This window comes from Nerophis ophidion, linkage group LG08 (assembly GCF_033978795.1).
Source record: "Nerophis ophidion isolate RoL-2023_Sa linkage group LG08, RoL_Noph_v1.0, whole genome shotgun sequence".
Lineage (NCBI taxonomy): Eukaryota > Metazoa > Chordata > Actinopteri > Syngnathiformes > Syngnathidae > Nerophis > Nerophis ophidion.
Genome location: NC_084618.1, coordinates 72,787,956 through 72,805,331, shown reverse-complemented (window position 1 = coordinate 72,805,331; position 17,376 = coordinate 72,787,956). Strand labels below are relative to the sequence as shown.

General features: G+C 39.9%; 1 protein-coding gene across 1 annotated transcript in view; it reads right to left on the bottom strand.

Annotated features, from left to right (window-relative positions):
* Positions 1 to 2,668: 2,668 nt before the first annotated feature.
* The window catches only part of adam11 (ADAM metallopeptidase domain 11), a 39,376-nt gene continuing 24,668 nt past the window's right edge, over positions 2,669 to 17,376 (bottom strand). Inside the window, exons 12-27 of the mRNA XM_061909648.1 lie at positions 14,783 to 14,949; positions 14,629 to 14,713; positions 14,473 to 14,563; positions 13,199 to 13,250; positions 12,975 to 13,074; positions 11,483 to 11,554; positions 11,320 to 11,412; positions 11,173 to 11,253; positions 11,060 to 11,110; positions 10,911 to 10,974; positions 9,601 to 9,706; positions 9,411 to 9,530; positions 5,836 to 6,004; positions 5,637 to 5,751; positions 5,485 to 5,575; positions 2,669 to 2,850 (exon numbers count right to left, since the gene is read on the bottom strand). Coding sequence (XP_061765632.1) covers positions 2,808 to 2,850; positions 5,485 to 5,575; positions 5,637 to 5,751; positions 5,836 to 6,004; positions 9,411 to 9,530; positions 9,601 to 9,706; positions 10,911 to 10,974; positions 11,060 to 11,110; positions 11,173 to 11,253; positions 11,320 to 11,412; positions 11,483 to 11,554; positions 12,975 to 13,074; positions 13,199 to 13,250; positions 14,473 to 14,563; positions 14,629 to 14,713; positions 14,783 to 14,949 — 1,500 coding nt within the window. The 3' untranslated portion in view covers positions 2,669 to 2,807. The remainder of the gene's footprint in view (positions 2,851 to 5,484; positions 5,576 to 5,636; positions 5,752 to 5,835; positions 6,005 to 9,410; positions 9,531 to 9,600; positions 9,707 to 10,910; positions 10,975 to 11,059; positions 11,111 to 11,172; positions 11,254 to 11,319; positions 11,413 to 11,482; positions 11,555 to 12,974; positions 13,075 to 13,198; positions 13,251 to 14,472; positions 14,564 to 14,628; positions 14,714 to 14,782; positions 14,950 to 17,376) is intronic.

The window sequence follows — 17,376 nt, the reverse complement described above, 5'->3', positions numbered from 1 at the left end:
TCCTTCTTCACCACAACGGATGGATACAACGTCCGCATTACTGAAGACGCCGCAACGATCCGCCTGTCGATCTCACGATCCACTCTTCCCTCACTCGTGAACAAGACTCCTAGGTACTTGAACTCCTCCACTTGGGGCAGGGTCTCCTCCCCAACCCGGAGATGGCACTCCACCCTTTTCCGGGCGAGAACCATGGACTCGGACTTGGAGGTGCTGATTCTCATTCCGGTCGCTTCACACTCGGCTGCGAACCGATCCAGTGAAGATCCCGGCCAGATGAAGCCATCAGGACCACATCATCTGCAAAAAGCAGAGACCTGATCCCGCGGTCACCAAACCGGAAACCCTCAACGCCTTCACTGCGCCTAGAAATTCTGTCCATTAAAGTTATGAACAGAATCGGTGTATATGGACTTTTATTTTGAAATGTTTCTGAATAAAATGCCACAATAATCTCTTTTCGTAAAGTGCTGCCTAAAAACGTGTTTTCATTCTGTTTACAACTTTGTGGTGAACAAGCTAGAGAGCTCAAAATGGTCAATTAGAACAACACATAAGTAAAAAGCATTTTTCTTGACACAACATTCAAGCACTTATAAAGCATACAACATTTTCATTTCACTGAGTGTGATTTTTTAGTGTATACATGCTTCTTGTACTTTATGTTTAATCGTATATAATCCACTAATTTATTAATAGCAGAATTGCATCACCTGTACCAATTAATTTCACTTAAATATGTCTGCATGTGTTATGCAGTTCTGTATTTACATTTAAAGGCCTACTGAAATGAGATTTTCTTATTTAAACGGGGATAGCAGGTCCATTCTATGTGTCATACTTGATCATTTTCGAGATATTGCCATAATTTTGCTGAAAGGATTTAGTAGAGAACATCGACGATAAAGTTCGCAACTTTTGGTCGCTAATAAAAAAGCCTTGCCTGTACCGGAAGTCGCAGACGATGACGTCACCCGTGTGAGGGCCCCTCACATCCTCACATTGTTTATAATGGGAGCCTCCAACAAAAAGAGCTATTCGGACCGAGAAAACGACAATTTCCCCATTAATTTGAGCAAGGATGAAAGATCTGTGTTTGAGGATATTGATAGCAAAGGACTAAAAATAAATAAATAAAGTTGAAAAAAAAAAAAGGCGATTTCATTGTGAGCGATTCCGATGTTTTTAGACACATTTACTAGGATAATTCTGGAAGATCCCTTATCTGCTTATTGTTTTAGTAGTGTTTTAGTGAGATTTTAAAGATTGTAAAGACATACCTCGAGGTCGGATGGCTGCAGTGAACACGCCAGTGTCTCAGAGAGAAGCCGAGGAGCCAAGCTCACAGCTGCCTTTTTTGACATGACATGACATGACATGATATACATCACAATTTCCCCATCCAAAAACATGCTGGTTGACGCAGAGAAAAAATGTTCGCTTAACTGCTCCGCTTCACAACAAACAAAGAAACACCGGCTGTGTCTTGGTGTGACAGCTGCAATCCCCCGCTTTCCACCAACAGCATTCTTCTTTAAAGTCTCCATTATTAATTGAACAAATTGCAAAAGATTCAGCAACACAGATGTCCAAAATACTGTGTAATTATGCGATGAACAGAGACGACTTTTAGCCGTGTTTGATGCAGCGCTAATATTTCCTTACAGTCCGTGACGTCACGCGTACACGTCATCATTCCGCGACGTTTTCAACAAAAAAAACTTAAGGGAAATTTAAAATTGCAATTTAGTAAACTAAACTGTCCGTATTGGTATGTGTTGCAATGTTAATATTTCATCATTGATATATAAACTATCAGACTGCGTGGTCGGTCTATTGGGTTTCAGTAGGCCTTTATTACTAACACTATGCTCACTCTGTGTCCAATTGTCAACACATTTAACATTATAACATTTTTCCCAGTCACTGATGCCCTTTAATGCAAAATGAATGACTTATAGTTAATATACAGTTTTGCAGGAGAGTAAGAGCACCATTCAGAAACACACAGGCCACTTCATTAGGGACACTTAATGAAGTGCTCTGTGTATGAAGTCCACTGCACTATAAGTTTGCATTGCAGGCTTTTAAATGTACATTGATACATCAATGCGTTCAAGCCAATACATCTTTTTTTGACACATTCCCTTCAAATGTCACTCAAAATGTGATCTGGAAAGTATGAAGTGAAAAAAGACAGGGAGAGGAGGGATAGGTGCAAGAGTGCCCCCTCTCAAGGTGTCCAGAAGGAGGAACTGCATGCAGAGGAGAGCACATTACACCTGGATCAACCTTTAGATCTGAGGAAATGAGAAAGGAAGTGGAAGGGAAAAAAAGAGAAAAGTGATATAAGTCGTTGCTAAAAACTAGCAAATAGAAAAAGAAGAGTGTACTGACTAGCCATACATATAACACAGAGCTCTTCAAACATTATTAGACACATCATTAATGACTTATGGACAGTTACAGTAGTTGCCGAATCCACAAATTCGCTTGATGTTTTTCAAACAGTGGTGTGTACCAAAGTTTGCGATGTTACGGAGAAAACACCCTTAAGTTACACATCTGGCTGTGTGGGAAATGTCAAGTCAATGATGACTTACACGGTTTAATAACAGCGACGGCGTGTGGTGTATTTGTCAGAAAAATATTAGCACAGGCAACACAGTTTTAAGGAGCATGTTGTGACAAATGTTCACCTTTTAATGTGCAGCCATTCAGGAGAAGAAGAGTAAGTTTACACAAATATAAACTTTTTTTCCCCATGATTGTGTAACATTATTATTGAGCTGCTACTGTTTAACATATCAGGAGGCAGAGGCGGGGTCGTACCTTCCTCTCCGAATGTTTCTGGATTCCGCAGGGAGGCGTGAAGCAAGACGGGAAAGACAAACAAAAGATCATGCCATTAAGATGAAAAGTCACACCTCAAAAATATTTGTCATTAGATAATGATGAACAAGATAATAGCAAACAACGAGATACTAGCAGACAACGGATGACAGCCAACCACGAGATAATAGTCAACAGCGGGATAATAGTCGACAACGAGAAAATAATCAACGGATGATAGCGAATGACAAGATAATTATCGATAACGAGCTAAGTCAACGAGATAACAGCAAACAACAAGATAAGAGTTGACGAGATGATAGCAAACGTCAAGATAATAGTCAACAAAAATATGATAGTGAACAACAATGAATATATATATATATATATATGTGTATATATATATATATTGCTATAATAAATAATAGCAAACAAAAAGATAATAGTTAAGAACTATATACTAGATAATACAGTAGTCAACAAAAAATTATAGTGAACAAGATAATAGTCAACAATGCAATAATAGCAAACAACAAGATAATATCCACCCATCCATTTTCTACCGCTTGTACTGCTGGAGCCTATCTTAGCTGCATCCGGGCGGAAGGCGGCGTACACCATAGACAAGTCGCCACCTCATTGCAGACAAGTTAATATTTAACAAGATAATAGCGAACAACAAGATAACAGTCCGTGAGATGATGGAGAACAACAAGATGAAAGTGAACAACAAAATAATAGTGAACAACAAGATAGTATTTAACAAGGTAATAGCAAACAACAAGATAATTGTCGATGAGAAAAATAGCAAACAAGGACAAAATAGTCAACAAAATTATTTGCAAACAAGGTAATAGTGAACAAAACAATCATAATGAACAACAAAATAATATCAACAAGATAATTAACAAGTAAATAATCAACAAAATAATAGTCAACAATATAATAGTCAAAACAAGAAATTAGTCAACAAGAAATTAGTAAATGAGAAAATAGTCAACAAGATAATAGTCAACAACCAATGGTTAAGAAAATAGGCAACGAGATAATAGTCAATGGATGGATGGATAATAGTCAACAACAAGATAATAGTCAACAAGAAAATAGTCAACGAGAACATAGTAAATGACAAATAGTCAACAAGATACTAGTCAATGAGATATTAGTCAAAAACAAGATAATAGTCAACGAGAACATAGTAAACAAGAAAATAGTGAACAGGATACTAGTCAACGAGATGATAGTCAACAAAAAGATAATAGTAAACAAGAAAATAGTCAACGAGATAATAGTAAATGAGAAATAGTCAACAAGATACTAGTCAACGAGATAACAGTCAAGATACTAGTCAATGAGATATTAGTCAAAAACAAGATAATAGTCGACGAGATCTAGTAAATAAGAAAAGAGTGAACAAGATACTAGTCAACGAGATAATAGTCAACAACAAGATAATAGTCAACAAGATACTAGTCAACGAGATAGTCAACAAGATACTAGTCAATGAGATATTAGTCAAAAACAAGATAATAGTCAACGAGAACATAGTAAACAAGAAAATTGTCAACAAGATACTAGTCAACGAGATAATAGTCAACCTCAAGATAATAGTCAACAAGAAAATAGTCAACGAGAACACAGTAAATGAGAAATAGTCAACAAGATACTAGTCAACGAGATAACAGTCAACAATATACTAGTCAATGAGATATTAGTCAAAAACAAGAAAATAGTCAATGAAAACATAGTAAACAAGAAAATAGTGAACAAGATACTAGTCAACAAGATAATAGTCAACAAGATAATAGTCAACAACAAGATAATAGTAATCAAGAAAATTGTCAACGAGATAATAGTAAATGAGAAATAGTCAACAAGATACTAGTCAACGAGATAACAGTCAACAAGATACTACTCAATGAGATATTAGTCAAAAACAAGATAATAGTCAACAAGAACATAGTAAACGAGAAAACAAGATACTAGTCAACGAGATATTAGTCAAAAACAAGATAATAGTCAACGAGTACATAGTAAACGAGAAAATAGCAAACAAGATACTAGTCAACGAGATAATAGTCAACAACCAAATAATAGTCAAGAAAATAGGCAACTAGATAATTATCAACAAGATTATAGTCAACAAGAAAATAGTCAACGAGATAACAGTCAACAACATACAGGTCAACAAGACACTAGTCAAAAACAGAATAGTCAACGAGAACATAGTACACAAAAAAATAGTCAGCAAAATACTAGTCAACGAGATAATCGTCAATGAGAAAGTAGTCAACAAGATAATAGTCATCGAGAAAATAATCAACAAGATAATACTCAACGAGAAAGTAGTCAACAAGATAATATTCAACAACCAGATAATAGTCAACAAGAAAATAGTGAGCAAGATAATAGCAAACAAGAAAATTGTCAAGGTAATAGTCAATGAGATAATAGTAAATGAGAAAATAGTTAACAAGAGTTAACAACAACACTCAGCAACAAAATAATAGTCAACGAAAATTAGTGAACAACAGTCGATGAGAAAATAGTCCGCAACATGAAAATAATCCGTGAGAAAATAGTCAACAATGGGATGATAGTGACGAAGAAGACGACAGTAGTGAACACGCTAGAGAAAGTGAAGGCTCTTACTTAAATCCCCATCCAGTTCCTCCCAGCACGATGGCCCCCAGCAGAATAGCACCAGCCACAGAGCCAATGATGATGTTGGTTCCACTCGGACCTGCAAGTACAACTCATACACCAATACTTCCTACATAATCATCTTTGACTGAAAACATTACCTTTGTGTTTCTCAGGTCCCTCAGGTGGGGTGGGAATAGGAATGGGGTCAAAGACGCTGCAGTCCTTCCCAGTGTAGTCTCCATCACAGATGCACTTCACCTCGTTGCTGCACGTCTGCAGGCGGTCAAAGAGCTACTTGGAATCCACGCTTCACACATACTGTAAGTCTAAGGACAAGGTGTGTGCGCGCTCTCTCACGCCGTGATGGGAGCAGATGCGCGAGGACGAGGAGCCGGGACACATGCTGAGGTTGAAGGTGGCGACCGGGAGGCAGCGGCGTTCCAGACACATCATGTTGGGTCCACACGGCGTCCCGTCCTCCACGTAGCCCAAGTCCAGGCCATCATCCAGCACTGCATGACCGCCTCTTAATGACACATTCACAAAAGTAGCGTTACATTCTTCTTCACCTGATGCATTCAAAACATTTTTGGAGTATTTTCTTTTTGATGGCACTATCTGCAGGGAGAAAACACAAAATCCATCCATCCATCCATTTTCTACCGCTTATTCCCTTTCGGTGTCGCGGGGGGCGCTGGCGCCTATCTCAGCTACAATCGGGCGGAAGGCGGGGTACACCCTGGACAAGTCGCCACCTCATCGCAGGGCCAACACAGATAGACAGACAACAATCACACTCACATTCACACACTAGGGCCAATTTAGTGTTGCCAATCAACCTATCCCCAGGTGCATGTCTTTGGAAGTGGGAGGAAGCCGGAGTACCCGGAGGGAACCCACGCATTCACGGGGAGAACATGCAAACTCCACACAGAAAGATCCCGAGCCTGGATTTCAACCCAGGACTGCAGGACCTTCGTATTGTGAGGCAGACGCACTAACCCCTCTGCCACCGTGAAGCCCAGAAAACACAAAAGTGCCGCAGTATTTAATCCAGCAGAGGGCGCTCTCTTACACAAGTCAATCACCTCAATGTTTTCCAGCAGGAAGAAGGACACACACATCAGGACTGGCGAAAATTGCGTTCTAATAAAAAAACCTAACCCCAAAACTCAAAATTGCGCTTTAGCGCCCCCTAGGAATAAAACACAGACACAACTGCTCCTAGGAAGAAAACACATACAAAACTGCTTGTAATTTCCGGGAGGAATGTTGGAGGGACCTGAAACAAAAACCTCTATGTAGGTCTCACTTAGACCTACAACTCCGCCAAGGCTGTCCTTTGTCACCGATTCTGTTCATAACTTTTATGGACAGAATTTCTAGGTGCAGCCAAGGCGTTGAGGGGATACGGTTTGGTGGCCACGGGATTGGGTCTCTGCTTTTTGCAGATGATGTGGTCCTGATGGCTTCATCTGGCCGGGATCTTCAGCTCTCACTGGATTGGTTCGCAGCCGAGTGTGAAGCGACCGGAATGAGAATCAGCACCTCCAAGTCCGAGTCCATGGTTCTCGCCCGGAAAAGGGTGGAGTGCCATCTCCGGGTTGGGGAGGAGACCCTGCCCCAAGTGGAGGAGTTCAAGTACCGAGGAGTCTTGTTCACGGGTGGGGGAAGAGTGGATCGTGAGATCGACAGGCAGATCGGTGCGGCGTCTTCAGTAATGCGGACGTTGTACCGATCCGTTGTGGTGAAGAAGGAGCTGAGCCGGAAGGCAAAGCTCTCAATTTACCGGTCGATCTACGTTCCCATCCTCACCTATGGTCATGAGCTTTGGGTCATGACCGAAAGGATAAGATCACGGGTACAAGCGGCCGAAATGAGTTTCCTCCGCCGTGTGGCGGGGCTCTCCCTTAGAGATAGGGTGAGAAGCTCTGCCATCCGGGAGGAGCTCACAGTAAGGCATCCTTATAAAATGCCCAAGCCACTTTACAACTGTTATTACTATGAGACTGATGTATAACACATGTGTATACAACTTTTTCTTTGTGTAATAATCCATCCATCCATCTTCTACCGCTTATCTGGGCTTGGGTCGCAGGGGCAGCAGCCAAAGCTGCCCCTTTTGGCAGAGGGGCATTTTTACCAATGTGTTACATGGCCTTTCCTTTTAACAACACTCAGTAAACATTTGGGAACGGAGGAGACCTATTTTTGAAGCTTTTTAGGTGGAATTATTTCCAATTCTTGTTTGATGTACAGCTTAAGTTGTTCAACAGTCCGGGGTCTCTGTTGTCATATTTTAAGCGCCAAACATTTTCAATTGGAGACATGTCTGGATTACAGGCAGGCCAGTCTAGTACTCGCACTCTTTTACTATGAAGCAGGGGCGTCCATGATAACATTGCTTAGATGACAACATATGTTGCTCCAAAACCTGGATGAACCTTTCATCCTTAATGGTGCCTTCACAGATGTGTAAGTTACCCATGCCTTGGGCACTAATACACCCCCATACCATGACAGATGCTGGCTTTTGAACTTTGCGCTTATAACAGTCCGGATGGTTCTTTTCCTCTTTGGTCCAGAGGACACAACGTTCACAGTTTCCAAAAACAATTTGGAAATGTGGACTCGTCAAGACTACAGAAAACCTTTCCGCTTTGCATCAGTCCATCTGAGATGAGCTCAGGCCCAGCGAAGCCAGCGGCGTTTCAGGGTGTTGTTGATAAATGGCTTTGGCTTTGCATAAAACAGTTTTAACTTGCACTTACAGACGTAGCAACGAACTGTAGTTACTGACAGTGCTTTGCTGAACTGTTCATGAGCCCAAGTGGTGATATTCTTTACACACTGATGGCGCTTTTTGGCGCAGTACCGCCTGAGGGATCAAAGGTCCGTAATATCATCGCTTACGTGCGGTGATTTCTCTTGAACCTTTTGATGATATTACAGACCGTAGATGGTGGAATCCCTAAATTCCTTGCAATAACTTGTTGAGAAATGTTGTTCTTAAACTGTTGGACAATTTGCTCAAGCATTTCTTCACAAAGTGGTGACCCTCGCCTCATCCCTGTTTGTATCATGTTAGACCCGCTCGACATCCATTGCTTTCGGTCCCCTAGAGGGGGGGGGTTGCCCACATCTGAGGTCCTCTCCAAGGTTTCTCATAGTCAGCATTGTCACTGGCGTCCCACTGGATGTGAATTCTCCCTGCCCACTGGGTGTGAGTTTTCCTTGCCCTTTTGTGGGTTCTTCCGAGGATGTTGTAGTCGTAATGATTTGTGCAGTCCTTTGAGACATTTGTGATTTGGGGCTATATAAATAAACATTGATTGATTGATAAATGACTGAGCATTTCATGGAAGCTGCTTTTATACCCAATCATGGCACCCACCTGTTCCCAATTAGCCTGTTCAACTGTGAGATGTTCCAAATAAGTGTTTGATGAGCATATCTCAACTTTCTCAGTCTTTTTTGCCACTTATGCCAGCTGTTTTGAAACATGTTGCAGGCATCAAATCCCAAATGAGCTAATATTAGCAAAAAATAAAGTTTTCCAGTTTGAACGTTAAGTATCTTGTCTTTTCAGTCTATTCAATTGAATATGGGTTGAAAAGGATTTGCTAATCATTGTATTCTGTTTTTATTTACAATTTACACAACGTGCCAACTTCACTGGTTATGGGTTTTGTAAAACAATCTGTGCAATTCAGCTGGTCAACAAATGTTGTGATAAAGTTCAGAATAAAACACAAATGATTTGTCTTGTTTTCGAAAAGATAATGTAGTTTAAAAAACAAAGTGGCAGGATGTTTTTGTTTACATTCTTGTGCAATGCTTTTTGGTTACACCGCCACGCTCAAAGTTGGCCATTCCTTACTTGCCAGTATCCTTGAATGCATCATTCCTCCAACCATGCAGTGAATGCTCACCTGCAGTCCAGGTATCTGTTGTGGTGAAAGATGGTCATTCCCGTGAGTTTGCCCTGCAGCTCGCCAACGCTCGGCTTGTCGGTCACATTGGTGCACAGCAGCAGACCACACAAGACGTCCCTGCACAGGAAGAAGAAGTCCAATGTACACGGCTCTTTGCCGTTTCAACATGGCCGCAGGGTTGACCTACTGCTTGTTACAATGCATCCATCCCTGACCACTGGGCTCGGGGCCGCAGTTTCCTTTCTCAGTGCCCTCTGCATTGAGCTTTTCGTAGCAGAACCTGTCAGCGGAATCTGAGAGGGAAAAATATATTTGGTGAAGAGATGATTGGGAAGTAAGTCGATCAACACAAAATAACTTGGAGAAAAGCAATACATAATTTATCATAACTCCTTAATTAATGTAGTTATTTATTTTCTTTTTTTTCCAAGTGTCCATTTAGGTGCAAGCCATAATAACTAGAAAATCATTATTTTATTACTAAAGCCTTAACCTTACTTAGTAATAATTTATTGTACAAATATTACAAATGTCATAAATGAAGAATTGAATTAAAATGTATGTATTATTCTTTACAATAAAACAAAAATTAATTTACTTGAAGATTTAAATTGTCAGGAAAGAAGAGGAAGGAATTTAAAAGGTAAAAAGGTATATGTGTTTAAAAATCCTAAAATAATTTTTAAGGTTGTATTTTTTCTCAAAAATTGTCTTTCTGAAAGTTATAATAAGCAAAGTAAAATAAAAATAAATTAATTAATTTATTTAAACAAGTGAAGACCAAGTTTTTAAAATATTTTCTTGGATTTTCAAATTCTATTTGAGTTTGGTCTCTCTTAGAATTAAAAATGTCGAGCAAAGCGAGACCAGCTTGCTAGTAAATAAATAAAACATTTTAAAATAGAGGCAGCTCACTGGTAAGTGCTGCTATTTGAGCTATTTTTAGAACAGGCCAGCGGGCTACTCATCTGGTCCTTACGGGCTACCTGGTGCCCGCGGGCACCGCGTTGGTGACTCCTGGGTTAGAGTGTCCGCCCTGAGATCGGTAAGTTGGGAGTTCAAACCCCGGCCGAGTCATACCAAAGACTATTAAAAAAATGGGACCCATTACCTCCCTGCTTGGCACTCAGCATCAAGGGTTGGAATTGGGGGTTAAATCACCAAAAATGATTCCCGGGCGTGGCACCGCTGCAGCCCACTGCTCCCCTCACTTCCCAGGTGGGTGATCAAGGGGATGGGTCAAATGCAGAGGAAAAATTTCACCACACCTAGTGTGTGTGTGTGTGTGACAATCATTGGTACTTTAACTTAACTTTAACTGTGTTGGCCCTACTTGTCCAGGGTGTAAACCGCCTTCTGCTCGATTGTAGCTAAGATAGGCACCAGCGACCCCAAAGGGAATAAGGGGTAATAAATGGATGGATGGATGGATAGTACAGTATTACAGAGGTGAGCAATTCCTGGTCTAGACACAAGAGGGCGACCTAACATCCTTACTGTAGCCCCACAGGCTCCTGCACTGAGCGTCTCTGGTCTTGCAGCGACCTCCATAGCAACGACCCTGAAGAAGAGGAGGAGGTTAAAGGTCACAATGAAGTTTAGCAGACACCTGGAGAGAGAGTGGGCATGTCTGTGTGTAACTTTACCTGTCCTGCCTCACATGTGTAGCCATCCAGTTTGTTGACATTGTGGGGACACTAAAACACACACATAAAATGTCTGAGGTCTCCTTTAGCAGTGTGCCATCTCGTTGTCTTACCTGGCTGGAGTCACCCGTGCAGGTCTCGGGGATGTCACAGTCGTTGACCGCCTCGCGACACGTCGTCCCCCTCAACTCGTACTGCGGCCACACGAGGAGAGAACATTAAGAACATCCGAGGTCCACCGTAACGTGAACACGACCCACCTTGCAGTCGCGACAGCAAAGTCCGTTGCTGCACATTGCATTGTGGGTAAGCGTGCACTTCTTACAGCAGTTGGCGCCGCTGCGAGCGCAGTCCTGTAGGCCCAACTTGAATATTCATAAACGACACAACGATGATAAAATGTGGATTAAGTGAGAAATTTACCACGAGTGAGCCGCAGTCGCACTCTTCTCCCAGCTCAACATAGCCGTTACCACACTCGGGCGGGTCCAGCAGCTGCAACATTTAGGAGTCAGAAGAAAGAAACTTATGAAAAGCTCCGCCTCCAAAAAGTTACTGCACCACCATTTTTGCTTGCATAGTTTAAAGGCCTACTGAAACCCACTACTACAGACCACGCAGTCTGATAGTTTATATATCAATGATGAAATATTAACATTGCAACACATGCCAATACGGACTTTTTAGTTTACTAAATTGCAATTTAAAATTTCCCGCAAAGTGTCGTGTTGAAAACGTCGAGGTATGATGACGCGTGCGTTTGACGTCTCGGGTTGTAGCGGATATTATTTTCCAGCCCGATCCAAGCTATAAGTAGTCTGCTTTAATCGCATAATTGCAAAGTATTCTGGACATCTGTGTTGCTGAATCTTTTGCAATTTGTTCAATTAATAATGGAGAAGTCAAAGTAGAAAGATGGAGGTGGGAACCTTTAGCCTTTAGCCACACAAACACAGCCAGTGTTTCCTTGTTTAAAATTCCCGGAGGTGAAGCTTTACTATGGATCAGAGCGGTCAAGCGACTACATGTCAACTGGCAGTTTTCGGTGAGAAAATTGTGGTATAAAGTCGGCTCTTACCGGAGATGAGTGGAGCTTGCGCCGCCCGTGCAGCTGCGTGACTTCCCTCAGAGACTCTGGCGTCAAGACACCCGTGGCCACACCCCTCCGACTTCAGGTACTATTTAATCTCACTAAAGCACAAGCAACACTATAGCAGATTAGGGATTTTCCAGAATTATCCTAGTAAATGTGTCTAAAAACATCCGGATCGCTCTCACTTGCCCTCGCCTGTTTTTTTTCTAGTCCTTCACTATCAATATCCTCATCCACGAATCTTTCATCCTCGCTCAAATTAATGGGGAAATTGTCGCTTTCTCGGTCCGAATTGCTCTTACTGCTGGTGGCTCACACTGTAAACAATGTGAGGATGTGAAGAGCCAGCGCACATCGTCTGCGACTTCCGGTAAAGGCAAGGCTTTTTTATTAGCGACCAAAAGTTGCGAACTTTATCGTCGATGTTCTCTACTAAATCCTTTCAGCAAAAATATGGCAATATCAAGTATGACACATAGAATGGACCTGCTATCTCCGTTTAAATAAGAAAATCTAATTTCAGTAGGCCTTTAACTCGTTATAGCTTCAAATGTGTGGCCTGCTTATGAATACATAAATATGATTTGTTTAATATTGCTGTATAAAGAAAATAAAATGTTATTTATTTCAATTAATATGTGAGTATTTGTAGGATTATTTCATGAATATATCTTTCCCTTCTTGTTTAGCTCATTCATTGTATATGTTCTTTGTCATTTTCTATGCTTTTTGAACCTGTAAAGCACTTTGGTCCAATTTAAAAACTGTTACAAATGTGCTATATAAATAAAGTTGCCTTGCCTTAGCTTGCCATGGCCTCACCTTGCTGGGCTTGTTGAACAGGCAGCTGCCGCCGCCTTGTTGCAGAAAGCGAAGGTATTCGTCGACACTGCAGCGAGAGAACTTCCTGGGCAGGTAATAGCTGATAAATACAGCACACACAAACATGATACAGTTAGATAAGGTTGTCAGAGAAAGTTGCTGAAGACTGAAAATAAAGTACCAGACAAAAGTTTGCGTACACATATTTATTTCATTGTTCTTACCCGGTGTCCTCCATGATACATCCTAACCACGGGTCTGGACACCTGCAGTCTCCTGTGCACACCAATTAAACATTCAGCCACAGAGTAATCTCCAAGTACAATTAATGTGTACTTTTATTTGTTGCTATTTTATTTTTATCTTAGCATCAAACAACATAAATAAAATTAAAAAAATACAATTGTCTATAATATGAACAATTTTATTATAAAAAATTTACAAATGTATTATTTTAATACTGTTTTAAAGTAACTTTAAAAATGTTTTACCCAAAAACACACAAAAAATAAAGACAAAAAATTATACAAAATATTATGAAAAATTATATTATAAATAATTTCTGATTTTACTTTTTTATAGTATCTTTAAATGATGTATACATTTTAAAAATATGTTTATAACACAAAATATATACATGAAAATATACAAGTATTATCTATTAATAATGTAATAGTATTTGCATTATTTTTGTTCTCCTATTTTAAAATAAAGTATACATTTAAAAATATTTATATTTCATTAAAAACATACATAAATTTAAAGAAAACAATGACATAATTATCTGTAAAATTATAATTTAAATCTATACTTTTTAGAAACTGTTACCACACAAAAACACATGAATTAAAAAAAGTTTTGAAGGAATTATAATATGAACAATTATATCATGAAAGGTTTAAAATTGTACTATTTTAATATGTACACAATTTAAAAACATTTTCTATCAGAAAAACATATACATACATATATTTTACTGTTAACAATTTTAAGACAAATAATTTACAATTAATTTTATTGTTTCTATTTTAAAAAATATACATTTTATAAAAATATTTTTACTTCACAAAACACAAAAAAATTATGACAATGAAATACCCATCTATTCATTGTAAGGTATATACTATAGTATGGAATTGTATTATTTTCTCATTCAAAATTTATCACAAATGGAAAAAATATTAAATACGAATATTTTATTTCAGGCACCTAATCCTCAAAAAACAACAACTATGTAAATACAATTTATGTTAAAATAATTACCTAGAAAATAATTATATTTATTAAGAACTGTATAAACACTAAAAATGTATGAATACATTATTATTACTACAAAAAAAAGTTGTTTTTCAGGTTTTTAATACACATTTAAAACAGCTCAATAAAATGGAGATGTTGCATAAAAGTGACCTAAATGAGGATAATAATGAATAATAATAATGTTTTGTGCCTTGGTGAAAGTGCTGTATGAGCGTTGCTATGGAGTCAGTGATCTGACCTGCAGCAGGTCTGTCCTTGTTTCTCAGCATGCCGATGTTCTGGCCCAGACTCTGGCACAGCGTGATGGCCACCGGGCCAACGGCGCCAAACTGCAAAAGAATGCTAGACTGGGAAAAAGCTTGGAAAAGAGCAAGGAAGCCATGAAAGACTTCACCTCGTTGATGCCGCCCCCCCTGCTGAGCGAGCAGACACCGCCGACGTAGGCGGCCTCGCTGCGTCTGCCCATGAAGGTCCTCCCGCTGCGAGGAGACAGGAGGAACATGAACCAGCAGAAACATCAAACAGTGAGTGAGAGCGCGCCAACCCACGAAAGGAGGTGCACGGCGTCGCAGCGCTCCCGGATGTTCGCCTTCCTGTATTTCATGAAGTCACGCAGCGTGAGCAGAGCGTCGTCGCCCACGGAGATGCGGTTTTGGGAGGACCAGGTTTCCATGGCGACCAGGACGATGCGAGTGTTGAGCTGCTCCTTGTAGATCTGCACAGGACGTTGAAGTCATCATCAGATTGTAAACTGTATTTTCAAATTCAATATTTTAGGTTTTTAGTGCAACTTTTGTCTATTTCATGTACATAACCCAAAACCAGTGAAGTTGGCACGTTGTGTAATTGGTGCATAAAAACATAATAGATGGTTCTTTTCCTCTTTGTTCCGGAGGACATGATGTCCACAGTTTCCAAAAACAGTTTGAAATGTGGACTTTTCAGACCACAGAACACTTTTCCACTTTGTATCAGCCCATCTTTGATGAGCTCGGGCCCAGCGAAGCTGGTAGGGTTTCTGGGTGTTGTTGATAACTGGCTTTTGCTTCGCATAGTAGAGTTTTAACTTGCATTTACAGATGTAGGGACAAACTGTAGTTACTGACAGTGATTTTCTGAAGTGTTCCTGAGCCCATGTGGTGATATCCTTTACACACGGATGTCACTTTTTGTTGCAGTACCGCCTGAGGGATTGAAGGTCAGTAATATCATTGCTTACGTGCAGTGATTTCTCCAGATTCTCTGAACCTTTTAATGATATTACAGACCGTAGATGGTGAAATCCTTAAATTCCTTGCAATAGCTCGTTGAAAAATGTTGTTCTTAATCTGTTGGACAATTTGCTCAAGCATGTGTTCACAAAGTGGTGACCCTCGCCCCATCCTTGTTTGTGAATGACTGAGCATTTCAAGGAAGCTGCTTGTATACCCAATAGTGGCACCCACCTGTTCCCAATTAGCCTGTTCACCTGTGGGATTTTCCAAATAATGTTTGATGAGCATTCTTCAACTTTCTTAGTCTTTTATGCCTCTTGTGTCAGCTTTTTTGAAAGAAATTGCAGGAATCAAATTCCAAATGAGCTAATATTTGCAAAAAATTAAGTTTTCCAGTTTGAATGTTAAGTATCTTAGCTTTGAGGTCTATTCAGTTGAATATAGGTGGATAAGGATTTGCAAAATATTGTATTTTTTAAAATGTATTTACGATTTACACAATATGCCAACTTCATGGTTTTGGGGTTTGTACTTTTTATCCTAAGAAAGTGAAGGTTATTGTTTTAATTATAGTCAGGGTTTTTATTTCGCAAATTCACAAAGAGAATGATGCATTAATTGGAAGCACCTCATATTTAGTACAACTTCATTTTTTGAGAAAGTCGACACATGTATAGCTCTTTGAGTGAGACCTCGCACACGGCGACAGCCTGACTGGGTAATGGAATAATTTCCTGACTGGAGTATTTATGGCAGGGGTGCCCACACTTTTTCTGCAGGCGAGCTACTTTTCAATTGACCAACTCGAGGGGATTTACCTCATTTATATATATCATTTATATTTATTTATTTATGAAAGAGACATTTTTGTAAACAAGTTAAATGTGTTTAATGATAATACAAGCATGTGTAACATATATATGTCTTTCTTTCACAAAGACAAGAATATAAGTTGGTGTATTACCTGATTCTGATGACTTGCATTGATTGGAATCAGACAGTAATGATGATAACGCCCACATTTTCAAATGGAGGAGAAAAAAAGTTGTCCTTTCTGTACAATACCACATGAAAGTGGTTGGTTTTTGGCATCTAATTCATCCAGCTTCCATACACTTTACAAGAAAAACATTGGCGGCAAATTCCGTAGCTTGCTTGATTGACATTCACGGCACCCGAGGGTCTTGTGAGATGACGCTGGCTGCTGCCAGTTCATTATTATGAAAAAATGACAGAGAGGAAGGCAAGAAACACTTTTTATTTCAAGCGATGTGCACGCCAGCTTTCTGAGGGATCGCTTTTGCACGCCAGTTTTCCGAGACTCTGTATTTAGTTAGCGCAGGCAGCATGAAGCAGGGCTTTTATTGTGAAGATAGGAAATGTGCAGTCGGCCTTTAGAGTTTTGACGGAAGGTACGGCGCGAGAGTCTGTTGAAATAAAAAGTGTTTCTCGCCTTCCTCTCGGTCATATTTTCATAATAATGATCTTGCAGCAGCCAGCGTCATCTCACAAGACCCTCCGGTACCGTGAATACCATTTAAGTGACGTCTTGGTGAAGATTGATGATCACTAATTTTTAGGTCTATTTTTTTTAAAAGCCTGGCTGGAGATCGACTGACACACCCCCCGCGGTCGACTGGTAGCTCGCGATCGACGTAATGGGCACCCCTGATTTATGGTATGTGTTGTGTTTTAAATGATTATGTCGGTACGCAAGGCCGGCCCCTGGTATAAACGCTGAATGCGGTTGATTATGGCTTCAGCGGCTGATCATCTTTGTCGTCATCGTGGATTGCCTCATAATTTGAATTATACTTAGTTTCTTCTAACCTTTCATTCAGTGGTGAGTCAACATGCCCTTTGTAATATTTTTAGTTCTGTTTAACAGCGTCACGGTCGTGTCAATTCTTAAAACCCACAGACATAGT